Below are 25,655 nucleotides of genomic sequence, written 5' to 3'. Positions count from 1 at the left end.
TTAATATACAATTACTATTCAAACTGATCAAGTTTGAAAAGACCCTCTTTTCAGAACACCAAGTGCTAATTTCTTTTAAAATTTATTTATTTGAGATAGGGCGAAAGTGAGAGAGAGCACAGCAGGTGGAGCAGCAGCAGAGGGAGAAGCAGGCTCTCCACTGAGCAGGGAGCCAGATGCAGGGCTCAATCCCAGGACTCTGGGATTAGGACCTGAGTTGAAGGCAGATGCTTAACCGACTGAGCCACCCAGGCGCTCCCCAAGTGCTAATTTTTTATCCAAGACTGATTAGCAAATCTTTTTGTGCTAAGGTTAACCAAAGGCTTGTTGTATTTCATAATGTGGGAAAATGCATTAGTTTACTATGGCTTGGGTCTACTCTCATGGTACTCACTTTTGTCATGGGAAGGGACTCTGTATCAATCCACTTCACAATCTTGGGAAAAGTGTTGTGATAAGTATGGGTGGAAAGTGTTTAGATGAAGATAAGTGAAAGCCTTTCTGAGCCAAATCATTTTATTTAGATATGCAAGTCAAACAGAAATAAACGATTTTTAGGAACCATGATGAGGTGTTAAGATTAACAGAATCTCTTTTCTCCTTAACATAAATGATATATCCTCAGAACTGCCTGGTGTATACAGTCTGGGCCATGGGCCAGCTTTTCTCAGAATAAAGCTAAATTCTATAGAGATCCATGCCATACAAGAACCCACTAAAATGTGGGGTGCCTGGGTGGCTCAGTTAGTTAAGTGCCTGCCTTCGGCTCAGGTCATGATCCTGAAGTCCTGGGGTGGAGTCCAGCATTGGGCTCCCTGCTTGGCAGGGAGTCTGCTTCTCCCTCTGACCCTCCCCCTTCTCATGCTCTCTCTTTCTCTCTCTCTAATAAATAAAAAAAAAAAAAAAAAAAATAAAAAAAAAAAAAAAAAAAGAACCCACTAAATGAACCAGCCCTGGCACACAGAATACCTACAAGATACCTTTTTTTTTTTTTAAGATTTTATTTATTTATTTGATAGGCAGAGAGGCAGGCAGAGAGAGAGAGAGAGAGAGAGAGAGAGAGAGAGAGGAGGAAGCAGGCTCCCCGAGGAGCAGAGAGCCCGATGCGGTGCTCTATCCCAGGACTCTGGGATCAAGACCTGAGCCGAAGGCAGAGGCTTTAACCCACTGAGCCACCCAGGTACCTCCCTACAAGATATCCTAAATTGAATTTTGTGTCATTACTTCTTCAGAAAAGTGACTGGAGGTTTAACTTAAATTCTGACCTTTGCTCTAAACATGGTTGAGATACTCTGAACCATCTGGGAAAGGGCCAAATCAAAGTACTTCTTCCTGCTTTATTTTGCACGTGCATGTTTGTTGAAGGTTGATGTAGCCATCTGTTACCTCATCATCTAACAGAAGTGATCTGAGGGCATGTGATGTGATCAGCACTGGGTGTTATATGCAACTGATGAATTACTGAACTTTATTTTTTTATTTTATTTTTTTTAAAGCTTTTATTTATTAATTTGACAGAGAGAAATCACAAGTAGAGGGAGAGGCAGCCAGAGAGAGAGAGAGATAGGGAAGCAGGCTCCCTGCTGAGCAGAGAGCCCGATGCGGGACTCGATCCCAGGACCCTGAGATCATGACCTGAGCCGAAGGCAGTGGCTTAACCCACTGAGCCACCCAGGCGCCCCAAATTACTGAACTTTACATTTGACATTGATGATGAACTATATGTTGGCTAACTGAATTTATTTATTTATTTATTTATTTTTTTAAAGTGATCTGTCTGAGGCAGCTGGCCTGGTGGGTGCACTCTCTTTCTACTATGACCACTCCTCCCTTTGGAAGGTCTGGTAGTTGCAGGCTTGGTTGATGAGAACAACTTTCACAGAAAAGGACCATTTTTCCATCATGGGTATGTGCAGTCATGTGAGATAGTCCTAGGTGGCACCCCAACTATGAATTTAACTTTGGCAGCAGGCTTTAACCATCGATTCTCACCCTTGTGCCATTCCTTCTGACCAGCCGGGTTCTTAACGATTTGTTCTTTTGTTGGCTCCTCTGCCTATCCCATTGTCCTTTTCTTTCTCCATAAATTGCCCCTGCTATCATGGTTACCCTTATGCACAGAATTCCCAAACATGTTACTGCCTTCTGTCTGACCAAGTCTTACCTTTCATCACATTTGTCCCACACAGTCTGTGCTCCATCACACTTGTGTTCTTGTACAATTCCTCCCTCACAGATGCTATTCTGACTTAATCATTATTCTTACTTGTAAATGTAAATAATATTTTAAAGAGCTGCGTGGCTCCCTTTCCCTTCTTGGCATACTCTCATTTATCTTGAACCACCTCATTTGGGAAGCCATCCTGACTACTGCCCTACTTCATCCCTGCCCTTAGCCAGGAAGTTAGCTGTGCTCTTCAAAGTTTCTACCACACCCATTAAAACACTTACTGCACTACCCACATATCTTTTTCCCCCAGAAGACTACAGCCTCCTCCTGTGTCTTATCTCTGTATCTCCTGGGTCAATAAATGAAAATTACTTCATAGTCCTACTTTCTGTCTTGCACTTCCAACTGCATCTCTGGTCCCTAGGATGACAAATACAACCAGGACACCTTTGAATGTGAAAGGAAGCACTTTTAATAACTGTGCTGGGACAATGGACATAAATGGTTCCAGGCAAAACAGAACCTGGGTCAAGTCACCTTTCCTGTTCAAGAATGTGCCAAACTTAAACCATCACTTGTCCCACCAGGACACCCATTCTTCCAGAAATACTATTTTTTGTTAATAACACTACCATCCTTTTAGTAACTCCATGTCAAATGCTGGATTTGTATCAAACTTCTATTTATCTCTCATATTCAGTTCCTTAGGCCTACAGATTTGAGAAAAGCAAACCAAAGGAAAGATGATAAAGAACTGAAGAACAGGGATCCAAATTGGATTCTGTTCTTCTGTTTAAATTTCCATAGCAATCGTCCTAGCTCAGAGTCTCAATGACTACCAAAGCCTCCTAACTGGTTGCCTTACTTCCAGCCTCTACCTATTCCAGTTCATTCAAAAATTCCCCCAAAATACATGTCTGACCATATCATTTCTGTACTCAGAAGCTACAGAATTCTGCCAAAAGAGTCACCCCAATAAAACACTCAAATGATTATGTGAACAGTTTAATTATACTTGTCAAACTCAACCCATATTATCTAAGCTTGTGGTTTTTATTTCCTTTTTCTAAGAATATATCTTGATCATCTTATAACCCGCTTAAAAAGAACCCATCTATATATATCTAGATCATCTCTAAAAGATAAGAAAAACAAAAAATGATAACTGTAATGCTATGCTATTATCCCACTGCAAATCATGAACAATTCCTTAATATCAAGTATCTAATCAGTATTAGATACTTTGTATCATTCCCACTGCCTCAAACTCTTAGAGTTGCATTGTGTGAATGAAGTTCCAAACAAGGTTCACACATTGCATTTAGTTGACACATCTTTTAAATCCCTTTTAACTGGAAGGTTTCCCCATTCTTCTACCTTTTTTCTCACAAACTTAGCGATTTACTTTTGTGTGCTCTACAGAATTCTCTACTTTCTGGATTTTGTTGTTGTAACCCCACCACTTTCATTTAGAATATGTGTCTAGTTCTTTACACATCCTGCAAGTTGGCAGTTGGATCTAGAATCTCAACCAGATTTGGGGTTGTTTATCACTAAATAGACTTTAGGTGGCATGACACACTTTCAGGGTCATCTCAAATGATAACTTCTTTCATCAGGCTCAAATTGCCTTTCCTGCCCTTTTCCAAAATAAACAAAAAAACCACAAAACTGGACATTTTTTTTCTTTCTTGAACTCCTCATGGCAACAAACACAAGAAGCAGTTTACTATCTATACCTCTCCTATCACCAATTTGACTAGAAACTCCTCAAACCCCAAGGACAGTCTTATCAGAGTTTGAAACCTTTGGAGTCCCTGGCACAGTTCCTTAAATAGAGCAAACTTGCAAATAGCTACTACTTGGACTGAACTCCAGCTTTCTTTTTACCTTTTTTGGGGAAGTGATTAAGCATACAAAAACCTGTGGTTCAACTGTACAATTCCTCCCTGACAGATGCTATTCTGACTTTAAACATTATTCTTACTTGTAAATGTGCATAATATTTTAAACAGATGCATGGCTAAAGGTGGTTCAAGCACACCTTTATTTCCCTCTCAAAAATAGCATAAATAGAACATAATTAATATTTCAGGAAAAAGATACTATTGCTATCATCATTTTATTTATATCTCATGGTGAATGTTAATCTATTTCAGATTCTTTTCCTAATCCTAGATGACTAACATGAAAAGTAGCACACTGTAATTCTAAATAAAGACGTTATTTTTTAAAAGGGAAAATAAAATTTTAAAATAGTGGTTCAAGAAGTCAGGCACAGGGGTTTCAAGGAGGAAAATAAAGAGGCTACTTTCTACAACTCTCAAGGTTAACACCGTAGCAAATAATTGATACTCTTCATTTAAGAGAAAAGTTCTATCAGCCTACTAAACCTAATTATAGAGATTATAATGTATAACCATACACAATCAACCACAACCCAAGTGTTTCTAGTAAGTGCCAGTGAATATATTATTTTTAAGAAGTTATACAATTCTTTTTTTTTTTTTTAAGATTTTATTTATTTATTTGACAGAGAGAGATCACAGTAGGAGAGAGGAAGGGAAGAGATCACAGAGAGAGGAAGGGAAGCAGGCCCCCCGCTGAGCAGAAAGTCCGATGCGGGACTCGATCCCAGGACCCTGAGATCCCGACCCGAGCCGAAGGCAGCGGCCCAACCCACTGAGCCACCCAGGCGCCCCAGAATTTATACAATTCTTACAAAAGAAAAACAGGGCGCCTGAGTGGCTCAGTCAGTTAAGTGTCTGCCTTTAGCTCAGGTCATGATCCCAGGGTCCTAGGATAGAGCTCCCCATCAGGCTCCCTGCTCAGCGGGGAGCCTGCTTCCCCCTCTCCCTCCTCCCCACTGCTCATGCCCATACTCTCTCTTTCTCTCTCAAATAAATAAATAAATAAATCTTTTTAAAAGGGGGGGGGACACAATAGAAAAACAACCATTTAGGGCTATGTGACTGTTTCTTAGAGACTCTTCTAAAATATGCCCCCCACCTTTTAAAAGATTTTATTTATTTGAGAGAGAGAGAGATTACAGAGGGAGAAGAAGAGGAGAAGCAGATTTCAAGCTGAGCAGGGAGCCCGATGTGGGGCTTGATCTCAGGACCCCAGGAGTATGACCTGAGCCAGAGGCAGACACATAACCCACTGAGCCACCCAGGTGCCCCTCAAATATGCCTCGTTTCTAACAAGTGATTTTTCTTTATATCTAATCACTGACTGACTTAGCAGCCTGTTCTTAAGATCAAGCTGCAAAATCTTCTAAGGGGTGTTGGTAAAGACATTACTTCACTAACAAAAGTTGCAATCACATAGAAACATAAGGAAAGTTTGGGGGTTCCATTTTTGTTTTTGTCACCTCAACTTCAAGGAAGGTTAGGAAAACTCTGAGCAATCTTTACCAATGGCACACAAGCAATCACTAGCAGCATCCGTCCACCCACCCTCCTTCCATAGGCACTTCATATTTTCTAGTCTTCGTCCCTCCCACAACTCCCCTTCTCATTCCCTTTTCCTTGAGTCTGACTCTTCAGCCTATAGCATGGCACTTTTACAGATTTAGCCTTCCTGTGGGACTCAAGCCTTAAAAAAAGTTTTCTCCAATATCTGATACAGTAAACAAGTACATTAGTAATTGGAAAAGATCCACCACAACCAACTGCTTTTCCCTAAAAGATACAGTAGGAAATATACAAAGATACAGTTTATAAAATATAAACCCCACAATTTTACTTTATTAATGAAAAGCTATCCTTTAACAAATAGGTATGCTTTTATCAATCATTAACATCATTATTATTAGCAGGGTCTTCATTATGATGTTTAAGTGGTCTACATGCATTATTTTATTTAATCCTCACAATAAGCCCCAATATGACAAATGAAGAAAAAACTGAAGCGCAGAGGGGTTAGGTAATTTGCTGAAGGGAAAATGACAAATAGATGGCAGAGCTAGGATTGAACCTAGAGTTCTCTGACTTTCAGCTTCTTGCTAGAGTGTGTTACTTTTCTAATTCTCTTATAGTTTTATAACTTTGATGTAAAAGGTCTATTATTAATTCATTCAATAATTGAATTTTACTGAACATCTGGCATTATGGTAGGCAATGAGATAAAAATAAAATCCAAAACAGACTGATATTATAAAATCACAAGAGCACTATTAACAGTTGAATATAATTAACACAAGCATCAATGTTACTTATAAATCAGTCTGAACTTGGTGGCTGAAAAGTTTTCTATAGTAAAAAAGACCATAAAAACAGTTACTTTTGAAAGAGAGGTGCTTATTACTCATTCACCTCCCTCTTGTTTCTCTATGTTCCCACAAAGGCTTAAGGGTTCTGACAGTTTTTCAGCATCAGTAACATTTTAAACAGTAACAGCAGTGTATTTCTGAGAAGAATCAGAAATGCTCCTAGATGAGATTTCTGGACTATGCAAACATTAACTTAGATTTATTATTATAATACTAGAAAAAAAAGCATGCCTCATCAACATGAATGGTCACCTGGGAAGAGTGCAGATCAGAAAGAGTGCTATAAAAGTGCTGGGAACTATGACTGTACTTAAAGACGGTACGATCATGTTCTACCACTTACCACTTTGCCCTTCTAAACCTTGACTGATGCAAATTATTTTACAATTTAAATATTTTTGTTTGAAGCACTGGCACAAACACAAACACCAACGTTTTAAATTTTAGTTCTTGCTACTTTCGACAACCTGTCTTAATCTCTTAACTACATTTAAAACTTCATATTATACATGTAGCAAAGGGTGATTCTGATGCCTTGGTTTAAAATGTCATAAAAACATCTTAAAGTACCTTTTAATAGAGACACTTTAGCAAGAGGTTCATTTAAGTCTTGCTCATCCATTTGGGCGTCTGCACGGGACAAAAAAGATAATTACAAATAGTAATCAGCTCCATCCTCAAGCTATCACTATCAAAATAAATAAATGAAACTTACACAATGATCGTATCTGGATAGTTGAAATTAATTTAAACAATATACCCAAGATTCAAGGGAGAAACTTCAAAAATGGAGATTGCTTTCCCCCCTAAACATAAACTTTGAAATCTCAATCTATATTAACCTGCACCCCTAAACTGCTCAGCTAGTAACAATAGCATCTGTAGATTTGCAAACATTAGGTTATAACTCACCTGTAGTGTCGTCACTACTTTTTTCCTTGCTCGGACTCAGAGTATCTGACAAATCAGATTCTTTTGCTTTTGCCTGGTTTTCTACCAAGAAAAAAATGAAAGTAGAATCTCATTACCACTGTATCAGTAAAATTGCTTTAGGCTTTGAGTGCTCTAAGTCTACTGATATGCAAAATACTTTTAAAATTAACTGAGGTCACTTAATCTCTTACTTCTTCACCACTCTAGTCCAAAATGGAATGCTGGTTATTACACATGGCTCATATTAAATTATAATGTGGATCATGTCTGCTGTGCAGAGGGTCGGGGCTTTTGTCAAGGCTGTACACTGGCCAACTAGAAACAAAAATGAAGCAAGCTTTGCTAAAATATTCAGAGAACTGCAACAAATATAGCAAATTTCCAAGACAATGTGGACATTGTATGAAGATGATGCAAGGAAATGGCTCTTTTATATAAAAACACTAGTTAGGTTGCCTTAGCAACAGTTATACTCAGTAATATTTATATTTATATAAGACTCTAAAATCAAAACTATTATAAAAATGACATTTAAAACAAGAAAAGCAACAGCCTTTTATATCTTAAAAAAATATAACTGTATCTGAACCACACTGAGAAAGACTTAAAAAAAATTTTTTGTGATTATTTGCAAGTGGTACGCTGCCTGAGCCAATAAAGGAATCCTAGGCCTCGTTTGCAACAAGTTGATCTCAAAACTCTTAACTATAAGCCCAACAATTTATTAAAGATGACTGGCGGGCGCCTGGGTGGCTCAGTGGGTTAAGCCGCTGCCATCAGCTCAGGTCATGATCTCAGGGTCCTGGGATCGAGTCCCGCATCGGGCTCTCTGCTCAGCAGGGAGCCTGCTTCCCCTCCCTCTCTCTCTGCCTGCCTCTCCATCTACTTGTGATTTCTCTCTGTCAAATAAATAAATAAAATCTTTGAAGAAGGAAAAAAAAAAGATGACTGGCAATTAATTAGGCTGTAGATCCTTATCTATAATTGCACACCTGCATGTATTATGGCATGCATTAGAATAGCGTTTAGAGTGATGGTCGTTTCTCTCACCAAATCTTATAGCATCTCCCCATTCTCCACTAGGTCTAAGCCAAACTTTACATGCCAGTATTTAGCTGTAATTTGGTCCCTACATTAATTCACACACGAGCTCTGTTTCAGTCAGGCTAGCCTCTTTACAGGGCTGAGATATGCTGGCTCACTATCATCTCCAATTCTTTGAGTTGATTCACTAAATTCAATGACCATTCTCTCTGCTTGGCCTATTCATTCTGTGAGATACAGCTTAAGCCCCACCACCTTTAAGGGAGTCTTCATTTCTCCAGCAAGCTGCTCCTTTTTACTGTATATTCTCTGTGTCCTATGATTTTATAATTAATAATGTTCTATTTTATATCATTCTATGTGTATTTATGTATCTTATTTCTTTAGTTAGATTATAAATTCTCTGAGCATATGATTTTTTTTATAATGTTATAGCTGTTGTTTGAGGTAACACACGTCAAAAACTTAAATTATATAAGAATGTTCACTGCAGCGTTGTTCATTATGAAATGGAAAATACTCAATATATATTCCTTACTATTAAGTAAAAATAAAGGCTGTTAAAGAACAGTATGTATAGTATGACTCCAGATTGAAAAGAGCTATATATTTAGCTATGAATTTTCAGCTGCACATATTTATTCAAGCCTAGAAGGATCCACAACAGAGATACTCACTGTCATTTCTGGATGTTGGGACATGGCAGATATTTACTAACTTCATACTGTCATACATTATTTGAAAAATTTTGTTAATATATATTGCTTTATAACCAATTAAATCAAGAGATATCTTCCAGGAGCACCTGGGTGGCTCAGTGGGTTAAAGCCTCTGCCTTTGGCTCAGGTCATGATCTCAGGGTCCCGGGATCGAGCCCCACATCAGGCTCTCTGCTCAGCAGGCAGCCTGCTTCCTGCCCCCTCTGACTGCCTCTCTGCCTACTTGTGATCTTTCTCTCTGTCAAATAAATAAATAAAATCTTAAAAAAAAAAAAAAGAGAGAGAGAGAGATATCTTCCATTTTAAAAGTGATCAGAAACTATCTAAAACCATTAATTAATATTAAAATATATTTAATACAATATTAAAATATAACTTCTTATGGCTATTCCATTAAGAACATCCCTAGAATGTGTGGCTTAATTTGTAAAATAGGTGATAGATTACAAGAAGCCTTTTGCTTCTTTTCTCACTGCCATTTCTAGTTGAAGTCCAGGCCAACTGCTGAGAGACACACAGCTTAGATTAGAAGTGGAGTCACTGACCATGGAGACCCATGGGAATCCAATCTATGACCTCTGGTGCATTCAGTGTGCTGTAATCAGACATTTCTGAATGTTCCAGTTTTAATCACAAAGTTAGAGTCTCAAAGATTAGTCTCATCTAATCTTATACATAGATGGGAAAGGAACCACTCTGGGAGAATTAAAAAATGACTCTCTTCTGATTTTAATATTTTTGGAAATTTTATGATCAAGATATTAAGGTAAACCAAGAAGAACATATTTTCAAAAGTATTCTTCTGGCTTTGAAGGAACTTTAATTTTATATAGAGAGTATTAGCCATGAAGGTAAAATTATAGGTGGGACCAAATCTTCCATCAAGATCTTACTATAATATAAGTCCCATGAGAGCAGGGATTTTTTCTGTTTTGTTAACTGCTATATCCCCATTGCAGAGAACAGTGTACAGCACATAGTAAGTGCTCTAAAAAAGAAGATGTTTGAAGGCACAAATCTATTTTGAGTAAAAAGACAAGTCAAATCATGTTCTATCATTGGTATGTCCTGATAATAGATTATTATATAGAGGCAAACCAAATCTATTCAAGAATGAAACAGGACAAAACAAATGAGAGACAGAGTATCTCTTTTCAAAATATCCATTCTTTAGCTATGAAGTGGCACCCAACTTTCTTGTATCAAAAAATCCTTGCTGGTTGATTTTCTATGCAGTACTTAATCACTAAGATATATACCAATAGCATATAGAAGGAAACAGAACAATAGCTACCAACATTCATACCAAAACTGTTCCCAAACTGGAAAGTTTACAACAAGGTGACTATTTTCACTAGGTCTCTGAGAACACATAATGATGGATGGGCAAAACAAACATTCTAGCCACAGGCCACTTCCTACACCACTGGAACCATTAGTTGGAAAGAAAGCAAGAAGGGTCATGAGAATTAACATTTGTCAAATACCAGAATGCTGCTTCTTGCTTTATAAGCAACATTCATTAAACCCCTACAAATTCCGACAGTTAAATATTGTCGATTCCACTTTACAAATGAGGAACTGAAGTTTAAAGAATAAGTTGCCCGAGGGCATATAGCTAGCTAGTTAGTGGTGGAACCTAGAGTTGAAACCATGTTTTCCATGGTATTCTTTCTACTTCTACCCTAAGGCTTCAGTAAACACACCAATGACTGTTAGTTGAGTTAGGGTTTAAAAAGAAAGTATACGCAACCTATGATTACATTTTGCATTAGGTGAGCTAGAGAAAGAAATACGAAGACTTATAATACCTAGTAATTGGCAATCTCTAGCAACTGTTATTTTCAATTACATAAAAAAAAAATTCTATCAAAAACATCATCCAGAAAAGCCTTTTAAAAATAAAACAACTTAGCCAAATCCTAAAGAAGTACCTGATAGCCACATATAAAGCATTTAAAATGTAATGTATCTCAGGCATCTAATTTCTTACAAGGATTAGTATACCTCTCTGTACATTAACTGTGAGAAATGCTTGTAAAATGTTGATTGCTGACAGAGAAATCTCTGGGTATATAAAACTTAGATCTGTATTATCATTCTTAAAGGATGTATTTTATTCACTTGCATGGACTTACTTGCTGTAATTTATTTAATAAATGCCTTCATTACTGGCATTTATTATGTTTCATTATGTTTTCTTCTTTTTGCTTTTAAAGCATTAAAGCAAATACCCTTGCATATTTGTCCAATTTGTTTCTTAATATAAAAACCCAGAAGTGGAATTGCTGGATCAAAATGCAGGCTCTTTAAAGCTTTCAACACATATTTTATAGCCAGGTTTCAAAAGCAAATCAGTAAAGATGGCACAAATATTTTTCAATATTGACATCACATAATTTCAAGCAAATATATTTTAATTCAGAATGCATTAAATAGAAGAATTAAAGTAGCAAGATATTTTTCTTAAAGGACTGATTTTTTTCCTAAGGCTCTACTTTCACTTTAGTGTGCTGGCTATTCAACTCATCTGAATAGGTATTTGGGTGGTGAAGTAAAAGCTATGTTAAAATCTGTTCTCATCTCACTTTAATTAGATGAAATAAATTGCCACATGTACTAAAAATAGTTCACTGCTCTGAAACCCAATGCCTGTTTGCCAGAACAATATTAGTGATGCATATTCTATGCATTCTTTCCCCAAATATGGCATCTGCCATGCACAAAATTCAGAATGGAAGCCACCGGATACTTGAAATAACATTCTCCTTTTAAATATTTTTAAAAGCCAAAATGATTCCAGTTGCTTTCATACAACAGAATGTACTGAAATCAAGTATTCCAAACTTTTATTACTCATTGTTTTAACTGACCAAAAAGATTGTGAATCTACTTATCAACTTTATACTGGTAGGTTTGGCTGAAAGTCCTAAAATGATAATGAGCATATCACACCAAACTTATTTGCCTGATTTCCCTAATGCATAACAGTGACTTGGCAATATAATGCTTTAAAACACACTTTTCTTCTCTGACAACTGTAACAGAAGAGAATTAATAGAATAAACTGTTTCAGACAATTTTAAGACTACCCATTATAAATATAAGAAGACGCTACATAATCACTTTTGTTTAAATCAAACTGATAAGCCAAAAATTAAGAAAATATTAAATTTCATAAGGAATATTAAAGGTATGACAATCACAGAAGTAGAAGTAAAAGCATTTTTCACCTGTTGTTTCAAAAAAGATTTACACTGTATTAATTAAAATTTTATATCAAATATAACAAACAGCAAATATCAAAGCTGAAAATAATGCTAGAAGTGAGAAAGACTGAAACACATCTTTTAAAACCTAACGAAACCAATTTAAAGCACTTAAAAAAATACATGTATATACCCATTTAAAAAGAAACTTTCTAACTAAGATATCCTTCTTAAGACAGAACTCCAACTATTTCATATTATATGATACTGTTACTGGATTGCCATCTGGTGAGCTATAAGAAATAAATTGATGGTTAAAATACTATGACCTTGGAAATGTACACTAACCTCCATTATCCAAAAGAGTGGTCAAAACCCACAGAAAACCCATAGAAAACAAACCTTTTGAAAGCTTTGTTTCTTCTACCACTTTGGTTAGATGCCCCTCGACGATCAGCTTCTCTGCCAAAGAAAACAAACGTTACTATCCAAGCCCAAACCGAGTAGCATTTCCCTGAGCGGGGCAGTGTAACACATTCCATGACCAAATTTAAAGATGATAATATTACTCCCATGACTAGGCTTGTACAAAAACCTGAAGCTGGAAGGAGAACTAAGAAAACTCAAACTGTAATAGAGCAATGAGATTAATGAAGAAATTTGGAGGTATGGGGACTATTTGTCTTTTGTTTTCATTAGTTTTTACCTTATCTAAAAAGCCTAGACCTTAAAAAAAAAAAAAAAAAAAAGGACTCAGAACAAAAATCCTCTTTAAATCAAGGACATGAAGTTGAAATAAAGGAATTCTGAGAAAGTATTTATTTAAATAAAGAAGCAATACAAATTATGTTATACCAATAGTTTACTTTCCCCATTGATACAATTTAGAAGAGATGCATATATGACGTGCTTCAGTAAGATGATTCATTTTTAAAGATATTAAAACAAATACTGTTTTGTTTTAAAGGGGATTCTCTATAAATGTATAATGTAGCTTCTTCATAATTTATTTAAACTGAGATCTCCATATTCTACATTTCATTGAGAAGGATATCTATTCTGTATATCCCCCTATTTAATCCTGTATGTCAGTTGGTCTCCTTGAATTTATACTTTTGTTGTAAGTGAAGTCATTTCTCTATTCCTTCACTCTTCAAGACAGTGCAGCTTGGTTTATGCCCACCACTCAACTACTGAAAACTGTTCCAAGATCACTATAACCTTCTCTCTGCCAAAGGTCATGGCTCCTTTTAATAACTTTCATTTCGTATAAGCTCTTTGTGGAATGTGGCACTGTTTGCCCCTGCTCCTTAAAATCTTTTTTTAAACGTCAAAGTAATAAATTTAGATAATTTTAAAAGGCAGTCCTACAAGATATATAATGTAAGCTGTACTTTCCATCTTCTGTCCTACTTTACTCCATTCTTTAAATTCACTTCCTAGAAGCAACAATTTTTTTTTTTTTTAAAGAAACAACTTTTAACTTCAAACCGTTTCTTCTGGTATTTCCATTTCCATTTCTTTCTTTCTTTTTTTTTTTTTTAAGATTTTATTTTATTTATTTGTCAGAGTGAGCACAGGCAGACAGAGTGGCAGGCAGAGCAGAGGGAGAAGCAGGCTCCCGCCCAGCAAGGAGCTGGATGTGGGACTCGATCCCAGGACGCCGGGATCACGACCCGAGCCGAAGGCAGCGGCCCAACCAACTGAGCCACCCAGGCGTCCCTCCATTTATATTTCTAAATAAAATACTGCTGTTTCTTCACTTTTCCATTTTAGACACTATTTATTGACAATCTCTTACTGATGACTAAAAAAGAACTCATAGTCCTTTTTTACTATCATCCTTCTAAGAGAGTTACATTTTGTCCATCTATACTCAGTATGTGTATTATGATTATTACTTATATTTGAATCATAATATGCTCCAATTATATTTTTCTGCTTCTACCTTCTTATACAACATGTAGTGATTTTTGGAGCTTGCAATATCTTGTTTTATTTTGCTAACTTTTTATATATCTACCTCAAACACAGCCCAAGTTCTTTTTTTTTTTTTTCTTTTGCCCAAGTTCTTACAGAACCATAAAAACTTTCAATACTGTCAAATGTATCAGGTAATCCATTATATTATATATCCCTGTCTGTCCCTTCCCCCAACCCTTTAATCTTCCTGTTCCAGTCTGGGCTATATCCAAAATTCCATACCCCCAGAATCCAAATGTTTCTCATCCTGTTTTATTTCCTTGTTTTAGTGTAACATATCCTGCTAGTTTCCTGAAAGGGAGATGACAGAATGTTGACTTTGACTTTGACTCTTTTGACTTTCTCTTTGTTCCTTTGAAAATGTTAGTGTTCTACTCTCACCTTTGACTGACGGTTTGACTAGATACACAATTCTATAGGAAATAATTTTCCTTCAAAATTTTGAAGCATTTTTCCACTGTCTTTCAGTTTCAAATGATGTTGAGTCCTGTTCCTCAGTATGCATGGTAGATACCTCTTGTGCTCAGCAAAGCCTGTTGTGCTTGTCCTTTCTGGGCACCTGGGGGACTACATGTTCCAAACACCCTAGCAGTAAGGACGGTCCACATAACTGGTTCTAGCCAGGGCCAAGGCATTTAAGAAAGAGTAGTAGTTTTCTATACTTCTATCCTCCCCCCATTCTAGAAACCATGTGCTGAGATGGCATAATTCTTTATCTTAAGATGGTAAAGGCTCCATGAACTTAAAGCTCTGAATAACAATACGGAACAGTGTTCTCTCCTTTACCATGGACATGTAGCATAAGTGCAAAAAAATATTTCTTTAATTAAGCCTTTTAGATTTCAGAATTTTATTTATTGCTATATTATAATTTAGTTTATTATGACTATTAGAGTATGAGATCCTTTGTTTCTCTTTGGCAATTTTCAGAATCTTGTCTTTACCCCTGGTGTTTCTAAATTTCATATATTCAGAACATGGTTTCTTTCTTTCTTTCTTTCTTTGAGGTGAAATTCATATAACAGAAAATAATCATTTTAAAGAGAACAATTCAGTGGCATTTAGTACCTTCACAATATTATGCAACCACAACCTCCATCCAGTTCCCAAACATTTTTACCACCCCAAAAGGAAACCTCATGCTCATTAAGAAATAGCCAAACTATGGAAAGAACCTAGATGTCCATCAACAGATGAATGGATCAAGAAGATGTGGTATATATACACAATGGAATACTATGCAGCCATCAAAAGAAATGAAATCTTGCCATTTGCGACAACATGGATGGAACTAGAGCGTATCATGCTTAGCGAAATAAGTCAGGCAGAGAAAGACAACTATCATATGATCTCCCTGATATGAGGAAGTGGTGATGCAACATCGAGGCTTAAGTGGGTAGAAGAAGAATAAATGAAACAAGATGGGATTGGGAGGGAGACAAACCATAAGTGACTCTTAATCTCACAAAACAAACTGAGGGTTGCCGGGGGCAGGGGGTTTGGGAGAAGGGGGTGGGATTATGGACATTGGGGAGGGTATGTGATTTGGTGAGTGCTGTGAAGTGTGTAAACCTGGTGATTCACAGACCTGTACCCCTGGGGATAAAAATATATGTTTATAAAAAATAAAAAATTAAAAAAAAAAAAAAAAAGAATTTACTTCCCATCCTCCCTTCCCAAGCCCCAGCCATCACTCGTCCGCTTTCTCTCTGTGATTTCCTATTGTGGATATTTCATATATATATACAACATCACACAATATGTGAATTACTGTGTCTGGCTTAGTGTGTGTATTCTAAAATATACTGTTGCATGTTCAGTGTATCCTTTCAGTTTAGAAGCTCATTATCTTCAATTCTGGGGAATTATCTTCTGTTTCACTGATAAATTCTTCTCTTTTTCATTCCTCCTCTTTTCCCCCTCTCTCCCTTCCCATACTCTGGAAATCTTATTATTCAGATGTTAGATCTCCAGGATCAATTCCTTAATTTTCTTAAATTTCCTCCCCTTTTTTCCTTAAATAAAACCTGAAGCCAACTCTTGTCTTTTGTGTTGTATTTTCTGGAACATTTCCTCTACTTCCTCTTCTAACACCAACTCAAAAAAGATATATGCACCCCCATGTTCACTGCAGCATTATTTACAGCAGCCAAGATCTGGAAACAACCTAGGTGTCCAATGATACATGAATGGATAAAGGAATTATATATATTAATCAGCAATAAAAAAGAATGAAATCTTGCCTTTTGGGACAACATGGATGGACCCTGAGGGTATTATACTAAGTGAAAAAAAAGTCAGACAGAGAAAGACAAATACTATATGATCCCACTTACATGTGGAATTAAAAAACAACAAACTCATACATACAGAGAACAGACTGGTAGTTGCCACAGGCAGGAGGCGTGGGGTGAGAGAATTGAGGGGAGGGCATCAAAAGGTATTTTTTAAAAAAGGCCTTAGGTATAATACAGACCACAAAAGCCATATGTGAAAGGACAAATAGATTTGACCTCAAAGAAATTAAAATTTTCTGATCAAACTCACTATAAATACAGGTAAAGGGCCAATGACAGATACGGAGAAAATATTTGAAAAATAAAGAACACATAAAAGGTTATTATTCATTCATTCATTGAACAATTAATTAGGGGGTACTACTACGTGCCAGATACTCTCCTAGGTGCTAAAAACATTAGAATGAACAAATGACAAAATTCCTGCCCTATTGGTTCTTACATTCTAATGGGGTGAGGAGGGAGAGATGATAAATAAACAAGTAGTACGTCAGATGGAGGTTATGAAGAAAAATAAAGCACAGAAGAAGGAAAGGGAGTATGGGGATGGCAAAGATGTCAGGCCCTCCAAAAATGAATAAGAAAAAGTCAAACAACACAGACAAAAAGGGGCAAAGAATAACAACACTGAATTGACAGGCCAAGAAAAGAAAATGTCCAGTAAATTTGAAATTTGTGGATTACCCACTGAAACAATGCCGTGGCATTATTCACTCATCAGTTTGGCAAACATTCAGTACCTGGAGGGGTGAGTGAGTAATCTTGTGTCCTTCTGGTGTTGAGTGTAAACTGGTATCATTTTTTTTTAAAGGGCAGTATTGACAGAATTTATCCAAATGCTGAAAGCACATGTCCTCTGACCCATCGTCCCTACTCCATGTATTACTCAGGAAAGAGACAACTGTACAAAGATTTTCAATGCAGCATTGTCTATATTTAGTGGAACACAAAATTTTTATAGTTCTACCAAGAAGAAAAAAGCATTAATCTTCAATATCTCTGTCAACAACAACAAAAATTCATTTTAGATAGTATTAATTACTTGTCTAACTACTTCCCAAACATCTTCATCCAGAAATCCCTCAGGAACTTCATTTCACCATGTGTAATATGGAACTTCTCTTCCTTTATCTTGGATGGATTTGGTATCTCTCCTTGTCCACAGTCTATCATTCCTATCTCTAACAAGCTATACTGCAGCTATCTTTTTTTGTCTACCTTTCCCAACATACTATGAACTCTTTGATGGATACACTCATTCCTTCAAATATTTACTCTGTACGAGGTACAATACTAGGTACTCCTCAAGGATTATTACCAAGATAAACGTGATAAATAAAGAATTTAGTCTAGTGCAAGCTAGATTTAAGCGTCCACTTTAATTCCCAACACAATTTAATTCCCAACACAATTCTAGCACATAAAACAGGTTCCACAAATGTTGCTCATGAATATAGCAAATAATAATATAAATGCAGAATTTGAAAGCCATTACAATCTTTACCTAGTATGCTGAAGAGCTAAGCATCACCTTGTTTAAAAAATTCTAAACACACCTTAGGAGTAACTTACAGCTCAAAATGCTTACCCTTGGAACAAAAGCTGAAGTCCCCTACCATGACCTGTAAAGTGTACATGATCTAGCCCAGGGGTCAGTCATCTTCAGTGCCATAGTGCCACATGCAGCATGCTCCCTGATGGGTAAACAAGGTTTTATAGGAACATAGCTAGGTCCATATGTACATACATATGTACATATTGTCACAGTCGCTTTCCTCTGCAATGGCAGAGTTTAGTAGTTGCAACAGAGACTTTACAGCCTGCAAAGCCTAAAATACTTACTATCTGGCCTGTCATTTAAAAAAAAAAAAAAAAAAGAACTCCAATTTGAGACCAGTTCCTGTTTTCATAGTTTCTATCTCACACACTCCTTCCCAAGACACATGTACACCTCACTCAGCTTAGCTCCAAATCAGTTCAAATCCCACATGCTACCTTTTAGCTACCTATGGTCTTGCATTCTTTTATTTTTCTTCAGTGGACTTATTACTACCTGACATGTTATTAGTTCATTAGTTTTTGTTTCCTCCAAAGAACGTGAACTCCATGAAGGCAGAGCTTTCCTTGTCTTGTTCATTTCTGTTACCTCCACAGCTATAAAAAGGCCTGGTAAATACAATGTTGATGCTTAATAAATATTTGTGGAATGAATGAATTAAACATCTATTTTTAAAAGGGTCAAATTTGGAAAAATTACTTGAATGTTTTCCTCATTCTAAAAAGCTAAGAATTAAATATGCAAAATGTTTTTGCACAGGACTAATATCAAAGTGCTAAATAATAATTACCTGTTGCTATCATCACTATTGGAATTATTATTATTATTATTATTTAAGGTTACATTCTTAAATCTAGTGGCCTGTAATTAAGTAATTGAGGAAAAGGGGCACCTGGGTAGCTCAGTCAATTAAGCATCTGCTTTCGGTTCAGGTCAGAATCTCAGGGTCCTGGGACCCAGCCCTGTGTCAGGCTCCTTGCTTAGTGGTGAGTCTACTTCTCCCCTCCCTCTGCCTGAGGAGTGGGAGACTCATGCTCTCTCTCTCTCCCTCAAATAAATAAAATCTTTAAAAATTAAAAAAAAAAGTAATTGAGAAAAGAACACTTAAAAAAACATTTCTGGGGGACCTGAGTGGCTCAGTCAGTTAGGTACCCAACTTTTGATCTCAGCTCAGGACTTGAGCTCAGGGTTGTAGGTTTGAGCCCTGCACTGAGGTCCACGCTAGGCATGGAGTCTTCTTAAAAAAAGTTTCTAACCACTGGTTCTCAACTTGGAGTAGACACCTCAATTCTTTGGGAGCACTAAAAGTCAGAGGCTATTCTGTGACTCAGAAGAGAACCTCTGTGTAATCATAAATGCAGGTCTTCAAAGAACCATTTGACTTTGTACAACTGAAAGATAAAATAAAGGATTTTCTTTCTTTTTAAAAACTCCCTTTTTGAGGGATATTCTAGAGAGATAATTGTTCATTTTGTATTTTAAAACCATACCTTAGAAAAAATTTTATTCATTTATTAGAGAGGGAGAGAGAAAGTGCACATGCACAGCGTGAGGGGAGGCAGAGCAGGGAGCGTGATGCAGGGCTCACTCCCAGGACCCTGAGATTACCACCCCAGCTGAGGGCAGACACTTAATTGACTGAGCCACCCAGGGGCCCTAAAGCATACTTATTTATTGTGAAAAATAATAAACAGAAAGGGACACAAAACAAAGGTACAGGCTATTATATGGCTACATCTCAAATCAAGAAACAGAACCTAACCACAACCCCCTAAAGCTTCCCACAATTCCCTTTCCAATCAAAACCCCATAAAGGTAACTACCATCTTGACTTCATGGTATTTAATTACTTGCATTTCTTTATAGTCACACTACCCAAATGTGCATGATTAAATAATATAATTGTAAGGGTTTTGAACTTCACACAAGTGGAATATTACAGTGAGTATTCTTTTGCGTCAGGCTTCTTTTATCGAATATGCCTCAGTGTGTATTTCTCCATTTGCCTACTAAAGGACTTTTGGGTCATTTCCAGTTTTGAGCTGTGAATAATGCTGCCGTGAACATTCTTGCATTTGCATACGTTATGCATAGGCATTTCTATAGGGAACCTCCCAAGGGGTAGAACTGATGGGCACAGTAAGTTTGACATTGGAGAACCATCACCTAAGCATTTAGTTTAGTCAGAAAACATTTGATAGAGTTGCAGAAACTGCCAAATGTGGTGAAAGAACGAATAGAACAGAACCAAATTTATTTCTTGGGTGATAAAAATAAATTATGTACTAATTATATTACTACATGGCACAAAATAAAAATAAAAAACAACGCATTCAAAAGAAGTAGAAGCAGCATAGGTATACCTATACTGGATTTAATTCTTTATGCTAAAGAGTTACTTTCCTCACATGGCAGCTACAACCAGTTGAAAGCAGAACATAAACTCAAACAGCACTACCAGATACTTATGTCAGCTGCATAGGGGTCTTAACTGACAGAAGAGAAGAGCAGATGAATATAAAAGAACTACATAATGTGTTATTTGTAACAGCCAAACTGGAAAACATCTTTAAAGTCTCAAAGTTAGGTTTCATTACAAAAATAATGTTATCACTTGGGCATCAAAATTATGTGCTGGGGAACAAATTTTTCTAAATGGCCTGTGTACTAGTAATTAAAAAGTTAAACAATCTTTAGAATGTCATGAATATATTACTTTAACAAGAACGATAAACCTCTATCAGTCAGCTTTTACTGCCTTGTGACTGGAGCTAAAAAGGGGAGAAAACAAGTTACTTAAGCAAGAAAGCTCCTACTAACACCCTTTCTAACTTCCCACTATAACTTTTGGACCTACTTATGAGCATGTATTTTTCTGAGTAATTGCAGGCATTATTCAGAGTGCTTAGTAAATATTAACTCATTTAATGCTCACAATAATCCTATGAAGTAGGTACTACCATCCCATTCTACAAATGAGGTTTAAAGAGGTTATACTGTACAAAGTCCCACTGCCAGGGAGGGACCAAACGAGAATTTATATCAAGGATCCTCTGATCCAATTCTAAACATCATAGATAAAAATGAGCTATAGTCACCCAAAAGGTCATTAAAGGGAAATACAGCAAAGAAACTGAGATTAGAATTAACATCAAATACAATCAAAGTAAAAATGAACAATCAGCATTCAACATCAAGCAAACCATTTACTTCCTTCACAAAGTAGCAGTTAACAAAGTAGAAAAAGAACTTTAGAACCTCACAGGGGAGGCCTTACTTTAATAATACATACTTTCACAAGGCTTTATTTCTGCAATAATTTAAATAAATTAGTTAAAGCAATTCCTGCTATAGGAATTATAGTGCTATAGTCTGCCTTGTTATAAAAAGTTTCAGAAGCTATGTGTTCTAAAACCCTGAGAATAAGGAAGAACAAAAGAGAAAAAAAATTGAGAATTTTTTTAGAGCAACAGGCAGATTTTATTTTTTAATTTAACTTCAATCAATTAACATATAGAGTTATTATATTATATTAGTTTCAGAGGCAGAGTTCAATAATTCATCAGTCTTATATGATATCCAGTGCTCATTACATCACGTGCCCTCCCTAATGTCCATATTGGTTAGCATGGGGGTATTTCTACAAACACAACTGAGAATTAAGGACAGACTGAAATTACAGGTTTCAAGAATACAGAAACAGATCTTTTTTTTTTTTTTTTTTTTTTTTTTCCAGTTCCTCTTCTCTTTATTTAAATAACCGAAGCACAGCCTTGGCACAGCGGAGGGGAGCCGGGTGGGGTGTGTAAGGGCTGGCAGTAGTGTGGCCTAATCGGGGGGTGGCGGGGGAAGCGAGACGGGGTTAGTGGCTCCCCGCACCCCGATAGAAACAGATCTTTTTTAAAGAAAGGACCAATCTACATGTCAAAACACTGTTGGCGGGGCGCCTGTGTGGCTCAGTGGGTTAAAGCCTCTGCCTTCGGTTCAGGTTGTGATCCCAGGGTCCTGGGATTGAGCCCCATGTTGGGCTTTCTGCTGGCCAGGGAGTCTGCTTCCCATCTCTCTCTCTGCCTGCCTCTCTGCCTACTTGTAATCTCTGTCTGTCAAATAAATAAATAAATAAAAATCTTTTAGAAACAAAACAAAACAAAAAACCCCCAAAACCACTGTTGGCATAAATTTAAGACTATCTTCCATGCACTTATACTGGGAGAAAACCTGGTAGAAATGCTGGGAAGTTGGGGCGCCTGGGTGGCTCAGTGGGTTAGGCTGCTGCCTTCGGCTTAGGTCATGATCTCGGGGTCCTGGGATCGAGTCCCGCATCGGGCTCTTTGCTCGGTGGGGAGCCTGCTTCCCTCTCTCTCTCTCTGCTTGCCTCTCCATCTACTTGTGATTTCTTTCTGTCAAATAAATAAATAAAATCTTAAAAAAAAAAAAAAGAAAGAAATGCTGGGAAGTTAGCCAACTGGGAAAATGATTGGCATAAGCACACACAGAACAAAAATCCTCCCATAGGTCCTAGATTGGACAATCACTCTGAATACAAAGAAATAAAGAATTTAGCAACACCTAGTTTAAATTCAAGAATTTTCCTATGGGGTGCCTGAGTGGCTCAGTTGGTTAAGTGTCTACCCTCAGCTCAGGTCTGATCCCCAGGGTCCAGGGACTGAGCCCTGCATCAGGTTCCCTGCTTAGTGGGGAGCCTTGCTTTTCCTTCTCCCTGTTGCTTTGTCTACTTTTGCTCTTTCTCTCTCTGTCAAAAAAATAAATAAAATCTTAAAAAAAAAAAAAAAAGCATTTTCCTATAATGGGGACATAAGAGCAGGGAACTGCCTTCTATTCTTTGTCATAAATAAACTGTTCTGGTTTAGAGAAATAAAAGTTTAAAAAATGAAAATTTAAAAATCTGTTTAGGCTTATTCCTGAGATTGTTCAGAGGTTGATCTCATAGGGTGATGAAAAGTAAATAGTCACAAAGCAACACTGATTCAATGCATTACTCTAAATAAGGCAATTTTTATGTGAGCAAGGCCTTAAAAGAAAAGAGGGAATAAGACAAACATACATATAATGACTGTAATTTCAAAAGGGGAGTTTGAGGTGGGAAGAGAATTTTTTTTTTTTAAATCAGGAAAAAGAAATAGCAACACATAATATATTAAGAGAATTAGATTTTTGCCTAATAATAAAAACCATTAAGTCTCCTAGTAACCATGGATTAAGATTACAAAGACATGAAGTTTATTTCAGGGCACTTGTTAACTTAATCATCAAAAGGAAGATGCCTTCTGGGGTGGAGACAGTTTGTTTGTACAAAGCACACCTCAGAAGAAAGTTTCTTTGGTACCGGACTGTGATGCTTCTGCCCTCACCAAACAGTGGCAAAAGGAATTAAAAGTGTAGGCAGTAGTCCCGTGAAGGGAGTCTTTCACTCTGCCCATGAAGTGAATCTCTAAGTCCTGAGATTCTCCACCTTTTACCATTTATCTTTGCACTCAGCATATAAATTAATCAAGTGACAGAGTTCACAGGATACTTATGAAACAGATTTAGAGGTCCACAATTTGTTAATTCAAAAAGCATCTTTAGCAGAATACAACAGTCTCAACGTATTTGTTAAGTTTACATGGTAAACCTTGAGTAACTGCAATTTGCAGGGAACATGGATTGTGGACTTCTGCTTAAATCAAATTTCATGCCCAAATCCCCGAAGAGAAAATATTGCTAGAGCTTTTTAGCAAATTTTATTAAAGTTACTTGTTAATTCTAGATTTCATGTGGTATATTTTTACACAGAAAATTTACTTCACAGCCCTGGAATTATGCAAAAGGTTATATTTAAAACTGTTAAAATCCAATCTCTCTGCCAGGATTAAAAGCTTTTCTCCTAAAAGAGAATTAAAAAGAAACACAGTTTCTTTTACCATAAAAGGAAAACAAATTGAAATGTGTTCCAACTCATTTGATTTCGTCAAAATCACCTTATAAATGGAGATAGCCAACAACTAAATCGTTCTCTTATGGATTCACATATGCAAACTGGAAAAAAAAATCTGTTAATATATTAAAAATAGACATGATGAATCCTATGTAAGTGAATTGCTTTTTTTTTTTCTTTTCGAGAGAGAGAGAGAGAGAGAGAGAGGAAGAGGGAGAGGGAGGGGAGGGGGAGGGGCAGAGAAAGAGGGACAGAGAGAATCTGATGCAGACTCCACACCCCAGCACAGAGCACAACATGGGGCTCAATCTCATAGCCCTGCAATCATGACCTGAGCTGAAATCAAGAATTGGCCGCTTAATCGTCTGAGTTATCCAGGCACCCCTGCTTTCTAATTTTTAAAACACAAGGTGAATTGGATTATATAACAAGCATGGTAAAATAATGAAATCTAGGTACTTAACATGTGCTTTTTAAAAGACTGGAAATAAGGGGCACCTAGCTGGCTCAGTTGGTAGAGCATGCAGCTCTTGATCTCAGGGTTTTAAGTTTGAGCCTCATATTGGGTGTAGAAATTAATTAAAAATTTAAAAAATCTTGAAAAAAAAAATAGAGACTGATAATAAGAATATGAAGTGTCACTTCTCACTGAGTATAAACTTCATGTTCAAAATCATAAATCAACTCAAGATGGCTATCAATGAATGGCAAAAAAGTTTGTGTGAGATTATAAAAAAATAATCCAAAATTTTCAAAAGTTCACTTGAGAATGTTTTTTGCTGAATTTGCTTTACTCGCCATAATACTTATTAAACAAAACAATTTCTATACTGGCAGCTTGTTACAAAGTAATGAAAACATCCTTTCTGACAAATCAAACCGGAGTTAACTCTTAGTATGCAACCCTGACTATCCAAATTTAAGAAGCCAACATATTTGGAAATTTCTGAGATAGAGCCTTATCAAACCCTTGCTACTGGTTATCAAACCTCAGGAACTGAACAGATTCAGGTAATGGACTATATTCCTAGCTATGAGAACTTACAGTCCAAACTTCCTCTGTGTGCACTTTGGGACCCAATGGATTCAGACATCTAGGAATACTTGTATTTTATTTTTTTGTTCTTTGGTTCACTCTCTGTCCATATGAAAAGGATTTTATATTATCATTTTCCCCTCTGTGCCACATTTAACATTTTCCCTATGCTATTACATAGTTCTTATAATTTTATTAGCTAATATCCCCATTGAGAGGCTTGCTGTAATTTACATAACTTCTGCTGTATATCTAAATGTTTACTGGTCCATTTGCCTCTCCTATGACACAATAAAAATCTCCAAACACCTTTTCTTAAAGATTTTATTTATTTGTCTGACAGAGAGAGCGAGCAAGGGAGAGCAAGCACAAGCAGTGGGAGCAGCAGGCAGAGAGAGAGGGAGAAGCAGGCTCCCTGACAAGCAGGGAGCCCAGTGTGGGGCTCGATCCCATGACCCTGGGATTATGACCTGAGCTTAAGGTATATGCTTAACT

The 25,655-nt window shown here is 36.8% G+C and overlaps 1 protein-coding gene across 20 annotated transcripts in view; it reads right to left on the bottom strand.

The window, feature by feature from the left end:
- Positions 1 to 25,655, bottom strand: part of SLMAP (sarcolemma associated protein) — a 143,266-nt gene that overhangs the window by 20,446 nt on the left and 97,165 nt on the right. For all 20 annotated transcript variants that reach the window (XM_059390014.1, XM_059390023.1, XM_059390020.1 and 17 more), the window contains 3 exons: positions 12,751 to 12,810; positions 7,356 to 7,436; positions 7,014 to 7,073 (listed from right to left, as the gene is read on the bottom strand). In XM_059390014.1, the coding sequence (XP_059245997.1) occupies positions 7,014 to 7,073; positions 7,356 to 7,436; positions 12,751 to 12,810 (201 nt within the window). The remainder of the gene's footprint in view (positions 1 to 7,013; positions 7,074 to 7,355; positions 7,437 to 12,750; positions 12,811 to 25,655) is intronic.

Source organism: Mustela nigripes, chromosome 2, assembly GCF_022355385.1.
Source record: "Mustela nigripes isolate SB6536 chromosome 2, MUSNIG.SB6536, whole genome shotgun sequence".
NCBI classification, from domain to species: Eukaryota; Metazoa; Chordata; class Mammalia; order Carnivora; family Mustelidae; genus Mustela; species Mustela nigripes.
Note: the sequence above shows the minus strand (reverse complement) of the source record. Positions and strands in the feature narration are given on the sequence as shown.